At 41.7% G+C, this 21,816-nt stretch overlaps 1 protein-coding gene across 12 annotated transcripts in view; it reads right to left on the reverse strand.

The window, feature by feature from the left end:
- The window catches only part of RAPGEF2 (Rap guanine nucleotide exchange factor 2), a 417,203-nt gene that overhangs the window by 19,640 nt on the left and 375,747 nt on the right, over positions 1-21,816 (reverse strand). For 11 of the 12 annotated variants that reach the window (XM_068278845.1, XM_068278850.1, XM_068278849.1 and 8 more), the window contains 15 exons: positions 19,601-19,759; positions 18,003-18,155; positions 17,298-17,462; positions 14,717-14,824; positions 14,246-14,449; positions 13,914-14,022; positions 12,836-13,082; positions 10,032-10,189; positions 8,287-8,527; positions 6,355-6,738; positions 5,509-5,720; positions 4,814-4,937; positions 2,895-2,918; positions 1,263-1,486; positions 64-240 (listed from right to left, as the gene is read on the reverse strand). In XM_068278845.1, the coding sequence (XP_068134946.1) occupies positions 64-240; positions 1,263-1,486; positions 2,895-2,918; positions 4,814-4,937; positions 5,509-5,720; positions 6,355-6,738; positions 8,287-8,527; positions 10,032-10,189; positions 12,836-13,082; positions 13,914-14,022; positions 14,246-14,449; positions 14,717-14,824; positions 17,298-17,462; positions 18,003-18,155; positions 19,601-19,759 (2,689 nt within the window). The remainder of the gene's footprint in view (positions 1-63; positions 241-1,262; positions 1,487-2,894; positions 2,919-4,813; positions 4,938-5,508; positions 5,721-6,354; positions 6,739-8,286; positions 8,528-10,031; positions 10,190-12,835; positions 13,083-13,913; positions 14,023-14,245; positions 14,450-14,716; positions 14,825-17,297; positions 17,463-18,002; positions 18,156-19,600; positions 19,760-21,816) is intronic. The other variant, XM_068278847.1, reaches the window with a different exon arrangement.

Here is a 21,816-nt window from a genome sequence, read left to right on the forward strand (position 1 = left end):
GGAAAGATCTATCTAGGTAAGCAAGTATTATTCTATCCAGGAAGCAAGAATTATTAAACATACCGAAAGGAGGAAGATCTTTGACTGCCACCTTCTTCCTGGAAGGATAAAGAGCCACAGCTGGCACCTGTAATGCTTGGGCGGGCTTCGCTGGCTGCTGCTTCTGCTGTGATGATGCCCGCGGTGCCACAGGTGATGTTTCTGGCTTCCCCGATCGCTTGTCACCAGGGGTTTTTGGCACTGAAGAAACATTTTATCATTATAATTCCATGTGTAATGCAATACGATAAAAGGACCAATAAACTTAAACCAGAAGGTGGACAATTTTAAAGAGCTTATATTCCAATATCCATGGAAAAACTAATCTAATTCCCCACCCAAGTTATACTGGTGTTATCTGTGAATATCCCTCTGCCTTGATTGTTACAGAACAGTCCATTATGCTTTTTGTAAAGGCTGGATATGGTCACTAAAGAGAGTTTCGGGATAAGGCTGCGAGCTGTCACGTGGAGCATATACTGTATACGGTATTTGGTTCTCTAATTCAGAACATTGTTCCAAATTCAACTGAACACCACACTGCAGCATCATTCAGCAGCAAACCCGCAGACAAGATCAGGGGGAGTGGCCTTACTTGCGTTTCACAGTGCGTTCCACATGACTACTTCCTCCTTCCAGAGTCAAAAGGAGCAAGTATCAGAGTCATGTGAAACATGCTGTGAGCACAAGTATGTGAATGTCCCCTGACCCTGTCCTGTCCACAGGTTCAGTACTAAAGTGTGGTGTTCAGGTAAATTCATTTCAACACTAATGGTATACTCACCTTCTCCCAACGTACTTGATCTACGCCAATGGCAGTCACTGTTGTGTGTCTCTCTGGTTTTGGAGACTGCTATAATAGTAGAATATTTGTACATTCCCTGATAATCTCCTAGTGGCTATTTCGGGCACCCAAATTTCCAGACGCCCTTTTTGCATGTACATGTTTTTGTTCCCTTTCCTTGGTGAGCTCTGCAGGGAAGTGGGAGGAGAAGAAAGCTGGGGCTGCACGTTGGATAAAGTGTCCTCTGCTGCCTTCTTCTAGTTTTGGAGACTGCTATCGCCTTATGTAAATTTTAGGGGTAGCTGGACCAATAGCCTGATCTCTACACAAGAGCTAGCAGCTTCCAAATCATAGCAAGCAGACATCAAGGGGCATCTAGAAGTCAGTCTGCAGAGGAGAAAAGGTGCTTATGGTTTGTGTCCAATAACCCATTACTCACATGTATTTGTTGAAGGCTCACATTGCAGAGATAGTGTCTGCAGATTTTCTTCATCCATTTCAAGCTCCAGATCAGATAAGTATTGCTTGACTTTGCGAGCCATCTGTGCATCTTCATATAATTTCTTGGCGTTTAGGAAAGAGCTCCGACGGACTCGTTTTTTGTGGCCACCAGTCTGTGCCACATCGAGGACAGTTGCATTGGTGCTCCCTTGGCTGAGTGACCTGCAAACAGATGACAAGCGACAATGAAATAACATCTTCTGCATCTGGCTCTGAAGAATCACAGACATGCAGGTATTCTAAAAAAAAATAAAAAAAAAATCTATGTATATTCCCAACATGCTTCATTATGGTAACACAAAGCTAATGCAAGCTAGTTATTTTAAAAACTAAATCCCCATTAACCACTGGATATGTTACAATACAGGGGACATGAATACCTGCATAGACTGCTCCCGAAGAGCTCATGTACCCCTTCCACTGTGACAAGACTCACACACTTACCCATGTAAAACATAAGTAGTAAATATACGCAACCAAAACATAGAAGAAGTTCATGCTGCAAATATCTGGATGGTTCTACTGCAGTCATGGTTTATGATGTGGCTCGATGACTGTTATTTTGTTAACTTATTGTGTTCTGTGGTCAGTATAGTAGCCAGTTAGTACATGAGGAGGCCTGGACTGATAATCATGCAATATGGACCTTAAATGGTTATTGAGGAGGAAAGGAGAGAGACAATCTCGTTTGTCACGTTCTGTTACCCTTCACTTACCACGCCTAAAAGAAAACAATTTGACAACACAAAGCAACTAATTCATGAAACTAAACTTCCAGCTGAAGTGACAATTGTTTTGTTATGTTGACACAGTCAAAAGTTATTTCAGGATGATTTGGACTCCCTTAACTACAGAATGTGCTTTAAAAGTAAAAAAAATAACACATCTTGCTGACAGGGGAGGACCAACGTGAGAAATATTCAGAGGGTTGGTGGTCTAAAGTATCTTATTAGGAGTCTTGACTTGTCTGAGTTTGATATCGAGCAGTGTAGTAAAAGGAAGTCAAGTCACTTGCTGTGTCCAGGGCTAAACCACTGGGTGGACAGGACTATATATCACCTGTACTTAGGAGTGTTTATTCTCCGCTAATGATGCAGTGCAATAGCAGAGGCATATAGTGGGAAATTCAAAACCAAGTGTCTTCAGTCTGCCCTCTCCTGGCCAATCATAACTGGACGTTGCCTGGATGCCATAATCACTTGTTTATTGCACTGCTAATAAAAATGTAATCATGTAATTGGCTTTAATACTGTAACCATAACCAAAGTGCTATCACTCTTGTGGCTATGGTTTGGTGCCACACGTGCCATGCTTCTGCAATATCAGAAACAGGTTGACTTTTACAGAATAAGGTAAGAGCTTTTACAGAGCACATGTGTTTGTACACATTTAAATAAACCAAGATAAGTCTAGCTGTAAACTGACAAAGATAACAGTATGAGTTGAGTAAATCAACAGTCTGCCAGCCAAAGGGTTAAAAGGTAACAAAAAGCGAAAAAGCAAAAGAAAGGGGGAAATGCGAATGGGTAGAATGAAAAAGGTGTCGCAGTAAGACCACCGACAAACTCACCCCAAACTTCTCCATTTCTTCTTCCTGCAAGTGATAGCCATGTAGTAAGAAGCACGGGTACAGAGACAGAGAGAAAAGGGAGAGAGAAAGATCACAAGCTCAGAAAGAAAGACCCAGTCGTCAGGACAAGACACACTAGAAGCCAACAGCTATATCTAACAGCACGAGAAGCTGTGATAGTCATGGCTCAATTCTACAGGCTCTTATTAACAAAATCCCTGCCTGCTCTATATAGTGCTTGTATAGTACTGTGTGTATATAGGGCTTTAATTAAAAGAGTTTAAAGGAGAACTCCATTTCCATGAAAATGTACTGGACTGGACATCGAATAGAAATTGTACATAATTTTTTTTTCTCTTGCAGGTCCATGAAAAAGTATCAACTGCACAACTAGTGCTATTTAAAGAAAATAATTATAGGAACAAACTTTTAGTACAAAAATATTTATTATTGACAATAAAATAGCTGGGCTCTACTCAGAAGAACTGAGTTGTCACGATTAATACTAGAAGGGTGTATAAATACTATCTTAATTTCCACTTAAAGGGACTCCGAGCAGTGCAAAAACTATGGAAAGATGCATATCATTTTAAAGCTCTCTTTCTCCTCTTTCCAATGATATATAAACCGCCACCCTACGCCTTTTAGTTTTCACTATTTTCGCAGAATGGAGCTGCTGATTTTAGGAAAAAGTCGCCCTGTGTAATACAATTTAACTATGGAAAGATAGATATAATTTTAAAGCTCTCTTTCTCCTCTTTCTGGCGACACCTAAATCGTCGCCCTACGCCTTTTAGTTTTCTCTATTTTCGCGATTGAAATCGCGGCCGCGGCAATTTCAACCGCGAAAATAGCGAAAACTAAAAGGCGTAGGGTGGCGGTTTATATATCATTGGAAAGAGGAGAAAGAGAGCTTTAAAATGATATGCATCTTTCCATAGTTTTTGCACTGCTCGGAGTCCCTTTAAAGAATCTCCACAACACTGTAAACAAAAGACTGCAATATTTCAAAGCAGAAATAGGAAATGAGCACGGAACAATGGTATTCAAAGATCATTGGTGGTAGATACTGGACACTTATTTGACAAACTCAGGAGTTCTCTTTTAACTTTCTTACTATTAAGTCTTTCCAGTTGCCTTGTTTGATAAAATACAGCCCTGCCTTTACTGCTGTAAACTATCGGTTCTTAGCTGTTAGAATAAAGTTTCACCTGTCATCTTGTTCTTCCTCTGGTAGCTACTACTAGAGATATATGAAACAAGAACTCTAACTACAATTATGTCAGTAAATGTTCCTTTGATCTGGTAAGAGCAGTATAAAGCATGCTGGGATATGCGTCACTAGGGTCCTACTCCAAGCACTGTAGAAGGAAAGCTAGCATATCAGAACAAAACCAGCACAAGGATAAGAGTCCAAACTAGAGTTTCACGTATGATTTGGTGAGAATACAGCTAAGGACACTTATGGGTTGACTATTGAAGACACAAAATCGTATAATTGCTAGTTGCACTATTTCCCTAACACACACTTTGTTAAAACACTTAGGGACTGTTTCCACTACACGCAGATTGGATGCAGAAAAACTGACTCCAATGAATGCCTATGGGCCTGTTTCCACTAAACGCGATTTTTCTGATGCAGATTTTCCCATAGGCATTCATTGGAGTTAGTTTTTCTGCATTCAATCTGCATGTAGTGGAAACAGGCCCTACATCTGATGAGGAAGTTGGTATAACATACATATAACATTAGAATCTGAAGATCAACAAACAGCATCTAGGAAGCTGTAAATCCTCTACTGAAATCTACATTAGGCTACTGGAATTATCTGCAGCGTATTTACAAAATCTGACTCTCAGATATACTACAAAGAAAGGATCCCACTATGCATTCACACTGAGTAAATATGAGATGATACCTTGTGCGGAACATTAGAGCTGGGTCCATGTTCACAGAGGCCATTCTACCAACATGGCGGATTTCTTTAGCGATCATCCGTAGCTTTTCAAAGTTCACCAGTCCTTCAACTTTTGAATCATTACCTGATTGGGGTAAACAAAAAAATAATAAGCAAAGTTAATTGGACTTGCAGAGTTAAAGCTTTGTACATATCTTCATTGGATTATGGTCATCCAAAATCATTTTACAGGACAGTGTTGGAACAATCATTGCACACATGCTGAGCAGCCTGTTCTTGTCTATGGACAGGGGAGAAGCAAGGACTAGCAGGAGGCATCCAACTTAGCAGATCACTGAATAATAGAAGTTACAGATTTCCCAACAAGCGCACCGTGAACCAGAAGTGATCAATGAGAATCAGATGCTTGTTTAGGCAAATTTAATTGCAAATTGAAAGCGGTGTGGAATTAGACAGATCCAAATGGGCAGCAACTGTATTTGGTTAACTGAATTCCAAGCTGCATGAAAACTGCAATTTGATTTGTACCAGCAGATAAATGTTGCATGTCACTGATAATCTCTACTGAACAGAAAGATGCTGACATCTGGTGGGACATCTGTACACATGGAAAAGTGTCACCTGCAACTCTTGCTATGGAGAACTAATAAACTGCCAAGAACAACATGCAATAAATAGTACAGCAATGCCAGTACCTTCATGTAGAAATGTTAGGTCTTTCTTGATGACAGGAAATAACGGGATTATAGGTGGCTGGAGGTTCTGGCTGTTCAGCACATTACGGTATTTTGCCATATTCCTTGACGGGTCAAACAGGTCTTGAAGATCTTGAAAAAGTTTTTCATATTTACTAGGTAGCTTTTCCCATGTTGTTCTTAGTCTAGACACTGGAGCCAGGTTTAAGCCACTGCAATCAAACCAATATCAATATTAACTGTAACAGTGCTTTTAAGACAAAATCAGTAAACTTAATATATATACTTTGCTTGATAAAAAGAATTATGGATCCCAAATGGCAATATGTTAGCACATTTGTGAAAAAACACTAGAAGATATAGAGTAAAGGGTGAAGCACCAAAGAGTTTAAGTCAAAAGAAAAGCATAAGGTCTATGTAGTGATGCTATTTTGACAGAGAAGCTTGGGAGTATGCAGCCTACCTCCACATCTGGTAGGAACACGGAAAGTTTATCAGAGGTATAATAAACTGCTCCCAAAGCAGAGAAATATGAAGAGACCTTTAGTGAAAATACAAAGTTTGGCAAATACTGGAGTAACATAAATAGTGGTTACATCAGCTAGATACTTGATGCTAATAGAACTAGACTGTATGCCATAAGAAGTATGTCGACATTCCTGAATGAATACCACCAATGCTCGCATAGCACTACTATACTAGCAATTAACAGATGGTTGCATGGAAGCGGTTTTGGGGCTTGGTGAGCTGAAACCATGCGACTGCTTTAGTTTTTATTCTTGTCTTAAAACATAACTAGACAGTTTATTAACACTAAAACTACATGTTGATTTAGCTGAATTTTACCTAATAATTGCAAACATAGAGTTGAAGTTCTTGCATTCTCTACAGTGCAACGCTATCTTGATGAAATGCTTGATGATCTTCATCCTTTTCAGCTGGTTGGTTTCCCTTAGGATTTCAGAGGCCACCCAAAAGGTTTCTTGGTTGATCACTTCTTCAAACTTCTTGAGGTTGCTAGATCCAATCTTTGATTTCAGTTTGAAGAGATCATCAATATATTCTGTAGGCTCAATGTTCCTGAACAGTTCAAAGTTCCTCATGGACAACTGTGTGGCCACCTCAATGGTGCTCAGCTGCAACAAGGAGATCTGGCTTTCCCTCAGCAAGTCCTGGGCATCTTCATCCGAGCACAACGTCTCCGTCTCCATGTTGTTTTTAAGGTAATACCTAAACAGATACTCTATTAAATTGCTAAATTCCAACAAAACTTAAAAAGCAAGTGAGACAAATACAGGTTATCTTTGCACAACATATGCATTTCAAGTAGAAATGCTAATACAAATACTCACTTCCATTTTTGGCTGAGAGTATTGTAGAGATGACTCTGCAGATGACTTGATACTATAGGATTGTATCATTCAGGGCGCGATTCCACTTGAGCGGCGCGCGTCTACGAGGGGCGCGCCAGCTCTTCTAGGTCTGCGGGGAAAGCAGACGAATCCAATCAGCCGTGCCATGCACGGCTATGGGATCCGCAGCCTCCAGAGCCGATTTGGATGGAAAAGCCGGCCGAATCGCTAGTGGTATCGATTCGGCCGGCGTTACCAATGCACCCTATGGCAGAGTTTTCCCGCACTATTCGCCTGCGGGGAAACTCTGCGGATTCGCGGCGCTTTCCGCTCAAGTGGAAACGCGCCCTTAGAAGGGGTAAAGGCTCCTTTTACATCTTAAAGGGCAAATGAAGCAAGAGGGAAATGGGGGCTGCCATATGTTCTTCCTTTTAACTAATACCAGTTGCCTGGCTGTCCTGCTGATCCTCTGCCTCTGACACTTTCAGCCATAGCCCCTGAACAAGCATGCAGCAGTCAGGTGTTTCTGACATTATTGTCAGACCTGATAAGAATCTGCATGCTTGTTTCTAAAGGCAGCCATACACTGATCGCTTGCTACCAGATCGACAAACAGATAGATCCCTCTGTGATCTAATCTGATCACAGAGGGATCCATTGGCTGCCTACACGGCAAACAGATTTTGAATCGATTTCACTATGAAATCGATATAGAATCTGTGGAGCTGTCGCTGCCGCCTCCCCCCGCATACATTACCTGATCCAGCTGGCACGAGTCCCCACGATCTCTTCTCCACTCTAGGCTCCGCCTTCACTTTACTTCCTGTCAGTGGAAGTTTAAACAGTAGAGGGCGCTTCCCCCCACAGGAAGTAAGTGAAGCCAGCCGGAGCCCAGTGCGGAAAAGGGACCGTGGGGACACACTCCCTACCCGCCGGCGTTCGAGCAAAATTTTTTGTGCGGACAGATCGACAGGATCGATTTCGGAGGGAAATCGGTTGAACAGTCAGCGCTTGCGTATCGATTTCACAGCAGATTCAATCACAGTGATCGAATCTGCTGTCTATCGGCGGGAAATCAACTGTATGGGCACCTTAAGTGTTACTCAGACACTTTTGTAGGCAATTAGATCAGCAGGGCTGCCAGGCAACTGGCATTGTTTAAAAGGAAAAAAATATGGCAGCTTCCATATTCTTCTCACTATAGTTGTCCTTTAAGCTAGCCAATAAATGGTATACTGATTCAGAGCAATTTGAAAGGCAGATGGCACTCAGCCTCTACCAATAACTTACAGTGTAGTGCTGAATCTATCATGGCGATATTTATTTAAATTGGCAGTGACATTCTTTTGAATATAAGTAGAGCATTATAATCAATGGCTGACTGGAAAGTAATCCTATCGTGAAGCACTGATGAAAGATAAAGTACCTGCCACTCAGCTGTATTCTGTCGGCCAGCTTAGACAGCTGATCTGGAAGTCTTCTCTGCTTGATGACCAATTCAGGTGTGACAGACACCTCACACAGAGAGTAAGCATCTGGCACAGCGGTAAGTGCAAACTCCCTGATAGCCTGGATGACCACTTCCTTGGCTGTGGTGTCTTTACTGATCATTATATAGCGGCTCTGCTGGTCTGCTTTAAACACTCGCAATACTTGGTCAGGCAGATCTACAGAAGACAATATGTACATTATTTCTTCAAAATATCTACATAAAACAGTAAACTTTGATATATTTATGTCTATTCCCTGTAACCGTGAGTATGCAGTAGCTTGCAAATTGAATATGGTATATAATTATTATTAATTCATAAAGTAATTCAACATATTTCTCATTTACACACATTTTGAGAAAGCTGAAAAAATATATGTGTTTGTGGCAAGGAATGTGCTGCAAAAATACAGAAACCGCACAAAAAGCAATATTAGCCGAAGTGTGGAATCTCAAATGTTACCACTGAGTGGCAGTGTTGAGCCAAGAAGTGCATATTTATAATATATTCCAAATCTCTCTTCCTTTCTCTACCTGTCAAAGAAAAGCTATACAAAGGGAGGAAAAAAAAAAAGAATTGTAATTAAGGGGGAAAAAATAATCATCCTCCCACTACGCTAGCTAACCTTTCAGAAGACTACGCATACAGAATCACATACATGAACCTGTTTCCACGGTTCAGTAGTTTGCTGCCCTGTAGCACGTTTTTCACATACGTTTTGCCAGCCTGTTAATGCATGATGTGTGAGCCACAAGTGCTTCTTATGTAAAGCTTCATACTATAGCATAGAATGCGTTTTATGTGCTATTGCTTTATACAGGTCTTTAAAGGTAACCAAGCACCATTTTTTCCTGCAGTTTGTCCTGGTTTCTAATAGCTGTAGGAGCTGCCATGTTCCCCCCTCCCTTCCCTCGGCCCTTATCCAGAGGCAAGGGTGAAGTTAACCCTGTGTGACTTCTCTAGACTGTTTGAAGCACAGGGAAGCCATGTAGCTGACGATGTGTACTGTTGCTATGCGTGGGGGCGGAGGGACGACGGAGCAGCATGTGTGACGTCACGCAGTGGACAGGGGAGTGGCATTGACCAGTTGTCCATCCGCTAGGTGAGTTGATCCCCCGGGCGGATTGGTCTCTAGTTGCCATACACACGCTGGATTATCGTCTAAGGTGGTTGCTATCGGCTTCCTCCGCCGACTTTAGTTAAACATGTGTACGAGTTTTAACAGGGTGCAGTAACACTACATGTGCTCTGTAGTAGACTGCAGGAGTCTGTCCTGGCCACTGATCCAGCCAATAACATTGCAGCCCCCTCCCTTACACAAACTATATATACTCCCTACATGCCCCATTCATCAACCTCCTATCTACCTACCCAACCTGCAGCCATCCCTATGCACTCTTGGTTTAATCACCCTGTTTGATTGTCTGTTCCAAGAGGTTACATTTTCTGATGACTAATTGATACACGGTACATGTATAAAATCGCAGCTAAAAATATCCTGAAAAGTGGAAAAATAAACATTTGGATAAGTTGGCAGCTGTTAGAGGGAACTCACGCAATCAGCTAGGTTAATGAAAACAGATCAGCACTAGCCGCTCCTTGAGAATGCCAGAGCAAAGTGATAAGTGAACAGAATCAGAAGGGGAAAGGTGTCAGCACCTCGAGAACTGCAGGTTCTTACCTGGTGTGGCGTTAAAGTCTAAGATACGATGGTGAGACTGCAGCAGATCTGGATTGCTGGATGACAGCGTCCCACTGACAGGAAGTGTGGCCGGCATGTGCTTGGTCTGTCGCAGGCCAACAATGCTGTCATCTTGCGACTGGCCAATTCCAATATCACTGGAAATACAAAAGCAATTAAGGTCAACCAATACTTGCAATTCTGACACGTGTCGGCAGCATTTACTTCCAAGCATTTGAACACTGAGCCTCAGTTTTTTCAGATGTTTCTTACTAGAAAGATATATTACATTGAATACTAATAAAAAAAGTATGCATGCGTGGGTGGCTAGCTGATGCTAGAACAATAGGCTAAATATCAAAATATATGTTCTGTGGTGTATGGGAAAATGTAAACCAATATCTTTGAGTACTGGAGTTCAACACAAGACAGGTTGTCTTGGCGCACACTACCTTGCACCTGACTTTGGCGCCACCATAGACTTAATGTTATTATGACTATAGCGACCCCACGGGATTTTAAATTAATTCGGGAACCGGCAATAGCTGGATCTTAAATTAGTTCTTCCTTCGAGTTGCTACGACTCAGAGGGGGAATAGTATTTTACGCTTCCTGGTATTTCATCAGCAGTAAGGTGAGCTATCATTTTTCTAACCCTGCCCCATCTGACTGGGTGGCCAGACAATACGTACGCATGGGCTTACAGATATGGTGAAACAGTACAGTGAGAAAATATTGACTCTACCTGGTGACAATTGAAACTGTAGTGTAGAAACACTAAGTGGGAGGAACAGAGACAAGAATTGAATAGAGCACTTCTAGGTTCCTTCACAGCTAAGACACCAGAAGGCAGTTTGGTCAACATAACCATAATTATATAAGAAAATGTACTTTTTTGAAGAAATGATCCTTTGTTAGTCAGACCTTTCTTTAAGTCAATTTCTATTTAGTATTCCTAAACATAAAAACCTCACTAAAGGCCAGGTGGATGGATGCTGCAAAGCTGTATGCGTGGGAGCTGCCCGCCTACACGTTGCTGTGTGATAACACTTCCAAGAGGAGTGAAATGTCACTGAACTTCAAGAGGTAAATATATTTTCACCTGACACTAAAGAGAATCGCTAAACAGGACCAGAAATCCTGTCAAGTGGAAATCCTTCTCAGTGTATGCTTCACTAGCAAATGTCAAATGGAAAGACAAGAGATCCATATCTGACCAGCGATAGAGAGAAAACTCTATTCACTTGAAGTCCATTTCCGACAGCAGAAAATATTATGTTGCTATGTTACATATTCCATGACAGCAGCAGTCCAGCCTTTCCTAATCAGCAGTGGAGCTTCAGGTACCTTTTCTCCTGATACATTACATCACGCTATAGCCAGGAGGAGCACGGCTCTGCTTAATCGTTTACCGGGAGTGCACTAGCTGAAGGCTTGCATAATGTGTACTGCAGGGAAGTCTAGCATTTTTCCTCCGAGTGTCAGGCAACTAACTGCTATTTCCCACCAATTAGTTCCTTTCTCCAGCTAGCGGATCATATGAATGCACACATTTTATAGGCAGCACCTGTTTGCGGCTACAATAAGGCAGGGTGAGGCCCAACCACAGGGAAAACAATCCCCAGACCCTTTGAAAAGTGCTTTGTAGAAGGCTTGTTGAACAGGCTAGTGCAATACAATAGACTATTTTATTACTTCAGGACATGAAGTAGCAAGTAGTAGCTCTTGGGTGTGTGCTCTGTAATTAAATATTTCTCAACTTATTAAGACTTGTTTGTTAGATTGCATCTGTTATTGGTAAAAGGAAATGATGCTTAGGCCATGATGTAAAGCTGGCATTAAGCGATAAGTCTAAAGACAGATGACAAAGACATACTTGTGTCTCTTCTTGGATACAAGACAATGGCTCTGTTTCATCAAGAACCCCGGGTTGAACGATTCGGGAGAATATACGTGATGCAAAAGACCTAGCATGGGATTCATTGTGCTGATAGCGTGTATTCATTTCCAATGAGCCCATGGCTAGAATTGCTAAAAGGTTAATGAAACAGCAGCTGTGCTAATGAAGTCATATGCATGTTACCTCAACAATTACACAACCACCATTTCACTAACCTATCACTAGAGATGGTCAGTGAGAAGTCTGCAATGCCAGCTTGCTTGCAAATAGCTTGTAAATGGTATTCAGTCTGTAACAGGGCCAATCAAACGCACTCCTTTATTTTGTTTAGCGCATTGACAAGCAGCATATAATTGGTATTAGACTTGAAAGCAAGCCCACTATTAGTCTCCCATTGACCATCTCTCTATGGCCTGCTATGGTCCATGTCAGGATTACCAACATCTACCACCTAAAGAATGACTATTTTCAGTAAATCCTGACCAGGCCTGCAGGATCACTCTTGTTCTTCAGCCCTAGAGTACCTTGGAAAATCAGGTCTGTGTTACAATAGACCAACATTAAGTTCAATAAGTGGACACGGGTACCACGTTGATCTTGCTGGCTGCATATCACCATTCTGTACTGCATTATTCCTTAAATCCATAATCATGCCCACACAGATACCTCCAGCCTCCTCCTCAGAGTCAGGTGAAAAGTAAAGCTGTAAATATATGGCAATAACTAACTTCAACTTTGGAGCCACATGAACAATTGTGGAGTAGGAACAAATTTTAAGTAACCAGTGTTTGCAAATGTCTGACCAATGCATGCTGAGGTTTTCGTTAAAAACAAAAAACATTTACAGTAATCACAATATTGCATCGATACAAAAGTTTTCAAATATTTTGAAAAATATTCTTACTTGTACGGTTTCTGGGGTAGAATACTTATACGGGTTTTATCCAAAATCTTCTTTAATTTGTTCCTTCCTCCAACTGTGTTAGCTTTGGCCTTTTTGCTAACTTTTTCCAGGCCTATAACTTGCTCAACATCAACTGCAAGGTCTGGAATGGAGTAGCGGCTGACCTTCTTGATGTCTCCTATTTTGGGTAAGTGTGGGGCACTATTTCTTTTTTCTTCCAGCATTCTAGCAAGGAGCTCTTTAAAAACTGGAAAATTGAACGTACACAATTAGATACATAGATAGATCAAACAAAAAGCTGTAAAAAGTAAATATATGGCTCAAAAAGGTTTTGCCTTCTTAAAATTACAGGGGACCTGGCATCATAATTTTACACATTGTTCTAATGAGTCAGTCATGTCATTTTCAAAAGTAATAATTATAGCACAAGCAGAAGACTCCATCATTTGTTAACAGGTCATTTCCCTTTTGTGGTTAAAAATAAGTTCTCCCAGTTTAGCTCAAAAATATTACTATGATTTTTGTAAACACGGTTTCAGATTCCTAAATAAGCTTATTGCTTTAATAACTGGTGTCAGAATTTTGCTGGTTTAGACCAGGTAACAGTAGAGACATGGGAGAAACCATGATTAAAATATTACTGGATCATCATTAGCAAAAATAAAAACGATGCTTATTGTTGACTACTGATGTACATTTAATGTTCAATTTTTTTTTTTGTCTAGACTTGGGCAATGTGCTTGGCTTGACTGCTAGTGTAGATTTTGGGAAGGTATCATCAGCAAATCGGGACCAATTTCTACATGTACACATGATGCAACTTCCTGTCAGATTACCTGTCAATCTGATTGGAAATTGCATGGTGTGTACCCCACATTACACATGCAAGCCCTGATCTGTGGTTGTATCATTTTCCCGAGATGAGAATCAGCATTAATTTCAGCACAATAATGTGATTTGAGAAAGCCGACATGCACCATATCCAATCCATGAGCATTCTCACCGTCCCTTCCATTTTCCATATAAATGGCCAATTTCCTTTAGATATAGATATGAGCAGTTCATTCAATTTACTTACCAAACAGATTTGTCTTCACAGTGATTGACAGGTGAGTATTGTTCTTGAGGATTTCCATAGCTTTTGTTAGCTGAATATTTTCAAAGTTCTGACCATTCACCTCCAATATCTACAAGTAAAGGGCAAGGAATGCAACGTGATTAATAATCCAAGCTGTGACATTTACCTTCCTGACAGAGAATGCTTTGGCGCTGCCTTTTTCCCTTTAATGTATAGGAATTGCAGAGGTAATGGATTTAATTGACATGAATTATTGAGCTGCTTCTTTCTTTGCCTTTCTTCCCCAGCAGTAAATAGCAGAGCTTTCCCAGGGAGAAGGTGGTCTGACATACCTGATCCCCTCGCTTTAAGCCAGCCTCCACTGCTTTGCTTCCAGGATCCACGCTGTCAACAAAGATACCAAATCCCTTGTCCGACCCCCCCAGCATGGTGAAAGGCAAGGGGGATTCTCGAGATGGTTTTGTTAGCGTTATCAATCTTCTCTTTGCCTTGGCAGCACATGCAATATTCAGCAGCCTCAGGTGTCCTCCCATTTTCTACAAGCAAAGAATTAGATGGCATTTAACACTCCACAGGGGCACAATAAGGCGTTAGAAGCAGAATCTCTATATTCTGCTTCTATTTGCAGAAAAACAAAAACAGGCATTGTGAATTCGCTACACATACAAACACACTGCAGACAGGCATTCCGCCTTTATTCAGCAGCTGAAAACAAGATTTGTGCATAACACTACTGTAATGTAACACTATGAAGATATTCGTTTATACACTTTATACTATAGATATGACATAAAAAAAATTACCTCACGCTCCAAATTGTTCTCAAATTCCTCCAAAAAACGAGTCATAGCCAGGTCACCTTCAAAGTCATTGAAGTGGTTGTTTACCCACAGCAGCACCACTCGAGTCACCTGTGAGATAAAGGACAGGAAGTTGGGAGCATAGCGTGGCACAATGAAGTGAATGCTGGCATCATCTCCTAGAAATGCATGTCAGCACTGAAGCAAGAAAATGACTCAGAAGCCACACTACTATTTTGCATTGGTAGTTTTTCAACTGTTGACCCTTGTTTCCTTCAGACAATGGCTACCTCAGCTAGCTTGCTGACCCTGTTATGACAAAAATATGCCCTCTTTGTGCAGTTGTTAATGTGAGCTGATTTTCTTTTGCTGCCCCTTCTTTCTTGTATAGCAGCCTCTCCAACAGCCAACCCAACAAACAGTCACAGCACCACATGTACAGTCTACCAAATCCATGTGCAGCCCCCTCATTCAAATGCAACTTCCATGTACAACAGCCTCTCTTTTATTGGAGTCCCTTTGAGTGGCAGCTTTCCCCTTCCATATGCAGCTCCCATAAGCAACCTATTAGAAGCCTGGGCCCACATGCAATTCACTTTTTCTCCTTAGTTTTCTCCAAGTTGATATTTTCACACCCTGTCAATAAAAAGCCTTTTAATCCCACAGAAAGCAATAAAATACACATCATTTTGATAGTACCTTTTCTACTAATGTTGGTCTTTTTTTTTAAATTACAAAATGCTGAGAAGGTTTTTTTTAAAATGAAAATGTATCACTTAGGAGAAAACTTAAAGGGATACTGTAGGGGGGTCGGGGGAAAATGAGTCCCCCGCAGACATCCTGTACCCACGGAGCCACTCACCGATGCTCCGGCCCCGCCTCCGGTTCCCTTCTGGAATTTCAGACTGTAAAGTCTGAAAACGACTGCGCCTGCGCAGCTGCATCCTCGCTCCCGCTGATGTCACCAGGAGAGTATTGCACAAGCCCACTATGGTCTTTGGTCTGCGCAGTATGCTCCTGGTAACATCAGCGGGAGCGAGGACACGGCAATGCAGGCGCAGTGGTTTTCTGACTTTAAAGTCAGAAATTCCAGAAGTGAACTGGAGGTGGGGCCGGAGCATCGGTGAGTGGCTGCGCGGGCACAGGATGTCTGTGGGGGGCCATTAGAAGCGCCGGGTAACTTCAACTCATTTTCCCTCGACCCCCCCTACAGAATCCCTTTAAGAGAAAAAGTGAATTGCATATGGGCCCAGGTCTTCAAAGTTCAGCAGCCCATCTCTCCTCACTCTTGGCCAATAGCTCTACCTTGGCAGAATGCTTGACCTGGATTCAATGCTTACTGACTGGGAACAAGCATGCACCAAGTAAAGTCCACAGTTCTAATCTGCATGTATGTGCCAGTTCAGCAATTCATCTAAAAGTCAACTCATATGATAAGTAGAGCCACTGGGGAATCAAACCATCCTATAAAACCATTTCAGGTCCAGCAAGCCGCCGGGGAACCAAACTATCCTCTCAATCCATTTGAGGTCCAGCGTTTTAGCCACAAATGCACTTTAAACAAGGAATGCAATTAAAGAGACTCTGCATCAAAGCAAACTGACTAGGCTTTAAGGGCAGAGACCATTTCTGAAGTCACATGCTGTATACTATTTCCTGGGACAGGGACTCAGTGCAGGTGATTTAATAAAGATGATTTGTACTGACCAAACATTCAGTCATATGCAGGTGATTGAGAAAGAGAATAGGATTCACCCTGCAAATGATAATGTTTGAAATGAATAAAGCTTTATGTTACAGCATCTTCAGGGGTGTGGCCCTGCAGCACACATACATTTTAACAAATGTGACTGCTAAAGCGTTAACCATACCAGTTGCCTGGTAGTGTCTAAATCACACAAATCACACAAATGAATCTCGCATGTGGCCAATGCAGTCAGACTTCAGTCAGAGCACCGGATTTGCATGCTTGTTCAAATAGGAAATAAATATGACAGCCTCCATATCCCTCTCACTTAAGTTGTCCTTTAATTAGTGTTTAATAAAAGTCCTACTAGGGACCAAAATCAACTGGTGCGGTCTCACTGTTTTGATGTAATCATCTGAACCTTAACCATACATTTTGGAGAATTGCTAATGGCCTTTATGTAGCTGGATACACAGGTGTCTGTAACTTACGTGTGTTTAAGGTTTACAGAAGATATTCTGCATTTCCAACTGACTATATATAGTTTTTGGGTGTGCTGATCAATGGAAATGCTATATTGCTCACATTGATTAAACTACCTAATCTCTTAGGGCAACAACTGTGAGTGTGTGTGCACCATAAGGGCCATGCACACATAGGACTGAGTCCTAGTAGCAAGCGGCTAATCACAGTGCTAGCGAGCAGCTGCTATCACTGAAGCTTCATTAATATTTACAAAGTCTAGTCAAGAGTTACCAGTCGTAGTGACTGCTGCACTTAAATCATCTGTGTGACAAGCCCCTAAGAATTACAATCATACGGACATTTTGCAAAAGTAGACAGATGTAGCTAATATACAAATTTATTTATTTTTTGTCACACAAGTATTTTGCTAACCTTGTCCCTGAGGCTAGGGTCATTAAACCACTCCAATAGTTTCTTTCCAACTTCCATGGGACTCGACAGAAAGGTCCTATATGTCAGGAGGAAATCCTCAATATATGTTGGGTCAACAACAGAATGCTCTTCCACAAGGTGCATTGTCAAACGTTCTGCAGTTCCCTACAAAAAACAATGCAATCAAAGAATTAAAAATAAAAAAAGAGAACAGATAGAAAAATGATGAGACTTCAGATGTTGACTAAACCATAACACTTATTTCAGCCTCAAAAAAAAAAAAAAAAAAAAAAAAATGATGTCGGCTACGTTATTTCCAACTTTATGCAGCACTTTCCTACTGTATGCAGCACTTCCCAGAGTAGAACGTACAGTAACCTTTAATCCAGTCCATCTCTGAAGATTTTTACATGTTCTTACCAAACACATGGGATACACATATGTAAAGCAGCCAATACACTATATAATATGTTTGCCCATTTTGACATTTAACTTGCAGCATGTGCGATCGACCATGCAACCAATTTCCGCCTCGAAATTGGTTGCTTTGACGATCGGGCATGCACTTGGCGGCACCAATGTTCATCCAATTCGATTATACAAATCAAATTGGATGGTCGATCGGCCGCCAAACCGCCTGATGTATGGCCACCTCTAGTCTATGGCTAGATGAACTGGGTCTAGTAAACCTATAATCTCAGGTACCTTGATAACGATATGACCTTTCCTTGTGCCGGTGCGGTCAAGTTCTCTGTGCTCTTTCACCATGACGATTTCGCCTTCTTCCTCTACCTTCTGCATGTTTTTCTCTACCTGGTTCAGAATGCGGCAATAATCTTGCTGGGCTATGCAAACAAACTGGTAGAAAAACAAAAGGGGTCAGACTCATTTTATCAAACTAGAATACAAAAAGACAATATTTATTCTAACAACACATTGGCAGACACGTAGGGGGAAGTTGGAGGCTCACAGCATGCTAGCCGTCAAGATAAAGAATGCTGGTCAGTGTATTAAAAACTAGACAACGTACGCAACAATAAGCTATTGTTTAATATTTCACCTTTCTTTCTCCGCAGAAGAGAGGAACCAAGTATCAAACATCCCTGACAGCTGAAGCAACAATAGTTTACCAGGATAACAGAGGTTTTATAGAGAGAAGGGTTAAGGTCTCTGTCAGGTTTTATTGCTTCCTGCATTCTCAATGGTAAAGTTTCACTTCAATTTCACTTTTGTACTGGGAAGGCCCAATATTATTACATGAGCTTCCTGGTTCCTCTTAGTGGAGTATATTCTCTATATAGTCCAATGGTGAAATGGTCATTAGCTGCCTGTGGCTTCCCTATAAGAATATATGTAGAAAATACTCTACAAATGACAAAAAGGACACTCAGATCATAGCAAAGACCTTGGTGTCCCTGAAACAGGCAGTGAGTGAAGATTTCTGTAACAAACTAAAAAAAAAATAAATAAAGTCTGGCTGGGGTTTCTACTTCTGCACTACGGTTCAGATGAAAGAATTGGTGACAGGTAAAATTACAAATACAAGTAAGTCCTAATGTAATTTGCAGTACAGCATTCTGAGTAGAAATCGTTATCAGTCAGTGCTACTTTAGGGGACCCAGCAGGAAATTCTGCTAACATTGGGTGGACAGCACAATCTCGAGCCTTTATGCTGGGAACCCACGATGCAATTTCCCTTTCGATCGACGGGTGATCGGACAGGCAGTTGTAGTGTGTGTACCTGTCCAAAACTGCTCCTGATCGATAAAGGGATCGGTTTTCCAATGATAATGATTTGCAAAATTGATCCTTTTCTCGATCGGAAACGGATATGTCAGAAATAATCTCCCGATTCCCGCCGATCAGGCGGGAAATTGCATTGTTTGTTTCCAGCAGGTTTCAGATAGGTTGTAGTAAGCTACGCCCACACTATTCCACCAATCACAACGCTGCATGCTGTAGAAGGTGCAGTGAGAACTGTTCCCTATGAGGCTTACTGCTGGGCCCCCTAAACTAGACTAGCGCCTACAAGTCTGCCAGGAAAAAAATGAAGATTTGGGAGCTTGGAAAAACATTTGCTAATACGAGTTGGTTTATTTAACAGAATGCAGTAAATGAATCACATGCAGCTAATTAGTGATAACGGTGCACAAACAGATGAATACATCATTAACGACCCAGAACGGCAGCAGTTAAGCGTAGAAAGGATTATGACATTCCCGATGATCTCACGTGAAGTGGCCGGCTGTCAGATGGATTGCGACGCTGTGCTGGCAGCCTGGCATTGCTCTACACCTACATACCTGGCAATCATCCACTTTGGTTCTCATCACTCCCTTCATGAACTCCTTATCCATGGTTGGAGAGACTCCAAAGCTGTTTCCCATGCAAAGGATTTCTGTTCTCCCATCAGGGTACGTCACCTCCACTGAGCCATTTAAAATGACTGACCAGGAATCGAGCTGCAAGGCCAAGGCAAGAGGCATCGCGATTAAATTATACAAGAGATATTTAAAAGGGATTTGTTCTCATTAGGAAGTAATTTACAGAAAATGATAGCTATAAAATCTGTGGAAGAAGATGCAGTTATCAATTTAACCGCTTTCATCCAGTTATACATCGGAGGAGAGATTTAAAAAAAAAAATGACAAACTTGAAATACTGTACACCTTTTATTACATTAAAATAACAATGTGACAAAAAAGCAGATGGAAATCACAGGAGATCATTGTAACACCCTGTGCAGAAATGACTAACCGGTAAGGAAATATAGCCACTCTTAGGGTGCATTCACACTATATATTGCACTGCAGAATTCTGTATGTCAACTCACTGCCCATACAATTCTATAGGGCTATTCATATATCTGCATTGTAACGGATCTTGTTATTCTAACTGCATTTGAATTACAGTGGAGTTACACTCCCAAAATTTACAATTTCAGTAATTACTCGTAGTTACATAAAAGAACATTTGAAAACATTCTAAAGTATTCCATGTGTGTAAACGTGTATTTTCACTGCAGAGGTAAGTACCGGCTTGCTCATCTCTGGCTAATTGGCAAATGTAATAATTGCTGTCAAGAATCTCTCTTTTCATGTGTCTTCACTCTGCCTCCCTCCCCTCTGCTGAACAGACACATTGCCCTAGCAATAGCAGAAAAAAAAAGGAGGGCAGAGTGAATACAGAGTCAGAGAGAGATTCTTGCCGGCAATGATTACATTTGCTTAAAGAGAACCCGAGGTGGGAATTACTTTTACTATTGGGGCACAGAGGCTGGTTGTGCGCACTAAGACCAGCCTCTGTTGCCCCATCGTGTGCCTCCATGTCCCCCCTGCTCGCCGCTATACCCCCCGCATTGCTGGCTGTGTCGCCAGCTCAATGTTTACCTTGCGCTGTCAGTCAGCGCCGCTCCCCCGCCTCCTCCGCATCGGCGCCACCCGCCGCGTCACTTCCCTCCTATCAGCGGGAGGGAAGGGACACGGGCGGGTGGCGCCGATGCGGAGGAGGCAGGGGAGCAGCGCTGACTGACAGCGCAAGGTAAACATTGAGCTGGCGACACGCTGCGTGTCGCCAGCAATGCGGGGGGTATAGCGGCGAGCAGGGGGGACATGGAGGCACACGATGGGGCAACAGAGGCTGGTCTTAGTGCGCACAACCAGCCTCTGTGCCCCAATAGTAAAAGTAATTCCCACCTCGGGTTCTCTTTAAAGGAGAACTGTAGTGAGAGGTATATGGAGGCTGCCATATTTATTTCCTTTTAAGCAATACCAGTTGCCTGGCTATTCAGCTAATCCTCTGCCTCTAATACTTTCAGCCATAGGCCCTGAACAAGCATGCAGCAGATCAGGTGTTTCTGACAAATTTAGACAGATATGGCAAGATTAGCTGCATGCTTGTTTCTGGTGTGATTCAGACACTTCTTTAGGCAAATAGACCATCAGGGCTGCCAGGCAACTGGTATTGCTTAAAAGGAAATACATATGGCAGCCTCCATATCCCTCTCACTACAGTTCTCCTTTAATAGCCAGAAATAAGCAAACCAGTACTGCTCTCTGCAGTGAAAGTACAAAAGTTTTTACACACAGAGAATACTTTCTAATGTTCTTTCCTGTAACTAAAAGTAGTTACTGAAATTTTAGTTTGGAAGTATGTGTATGTTATATCGTGCAGTTTCTCCATTGCAGTTCATACACATTATAACCCGTAGGTTATGTAACATCCACAGTGTGAATCCAGCCTAAGATTACAGTAATTGCCTGCTAAAGCCAAGTGCCAAGGCTACATTTTTGCCACACAAGACAATCACGTCTAATCATCCCGGGTAAAAAAACATGCATTTTTTTCTGTACAGTTTGAGATTCGTAGTGGAAACAAGCCCAACCCACAGCAACCAGCTTTCATCTCAGTCCAGCTCACTGCAATCAGTCTGAAGAAAGATTATTTTTCATCATTTGTCAAACAAAAGCATAGGAGAATAATGTGAAGCCAGCAGAACAGGTTATATGCATACTGATTT

The sequence above is a fragment of the Hyperolius riggenbachi genome, chromosome 1 (assembly GCF_040937935.1).
Source record: "Hyperolius riggenbachi isolate aHypRig1 chromosome 1, aHypRig1.pri, whole genome shotgun sequence".
Classification (NCBI taxonomy): domain Eukaryota; kingdom Metazoa; phylum Chordata; class Amphibia; order Anura; family Hyperoliidae; genus Hyperolius; species Hyperolius riggenbachi.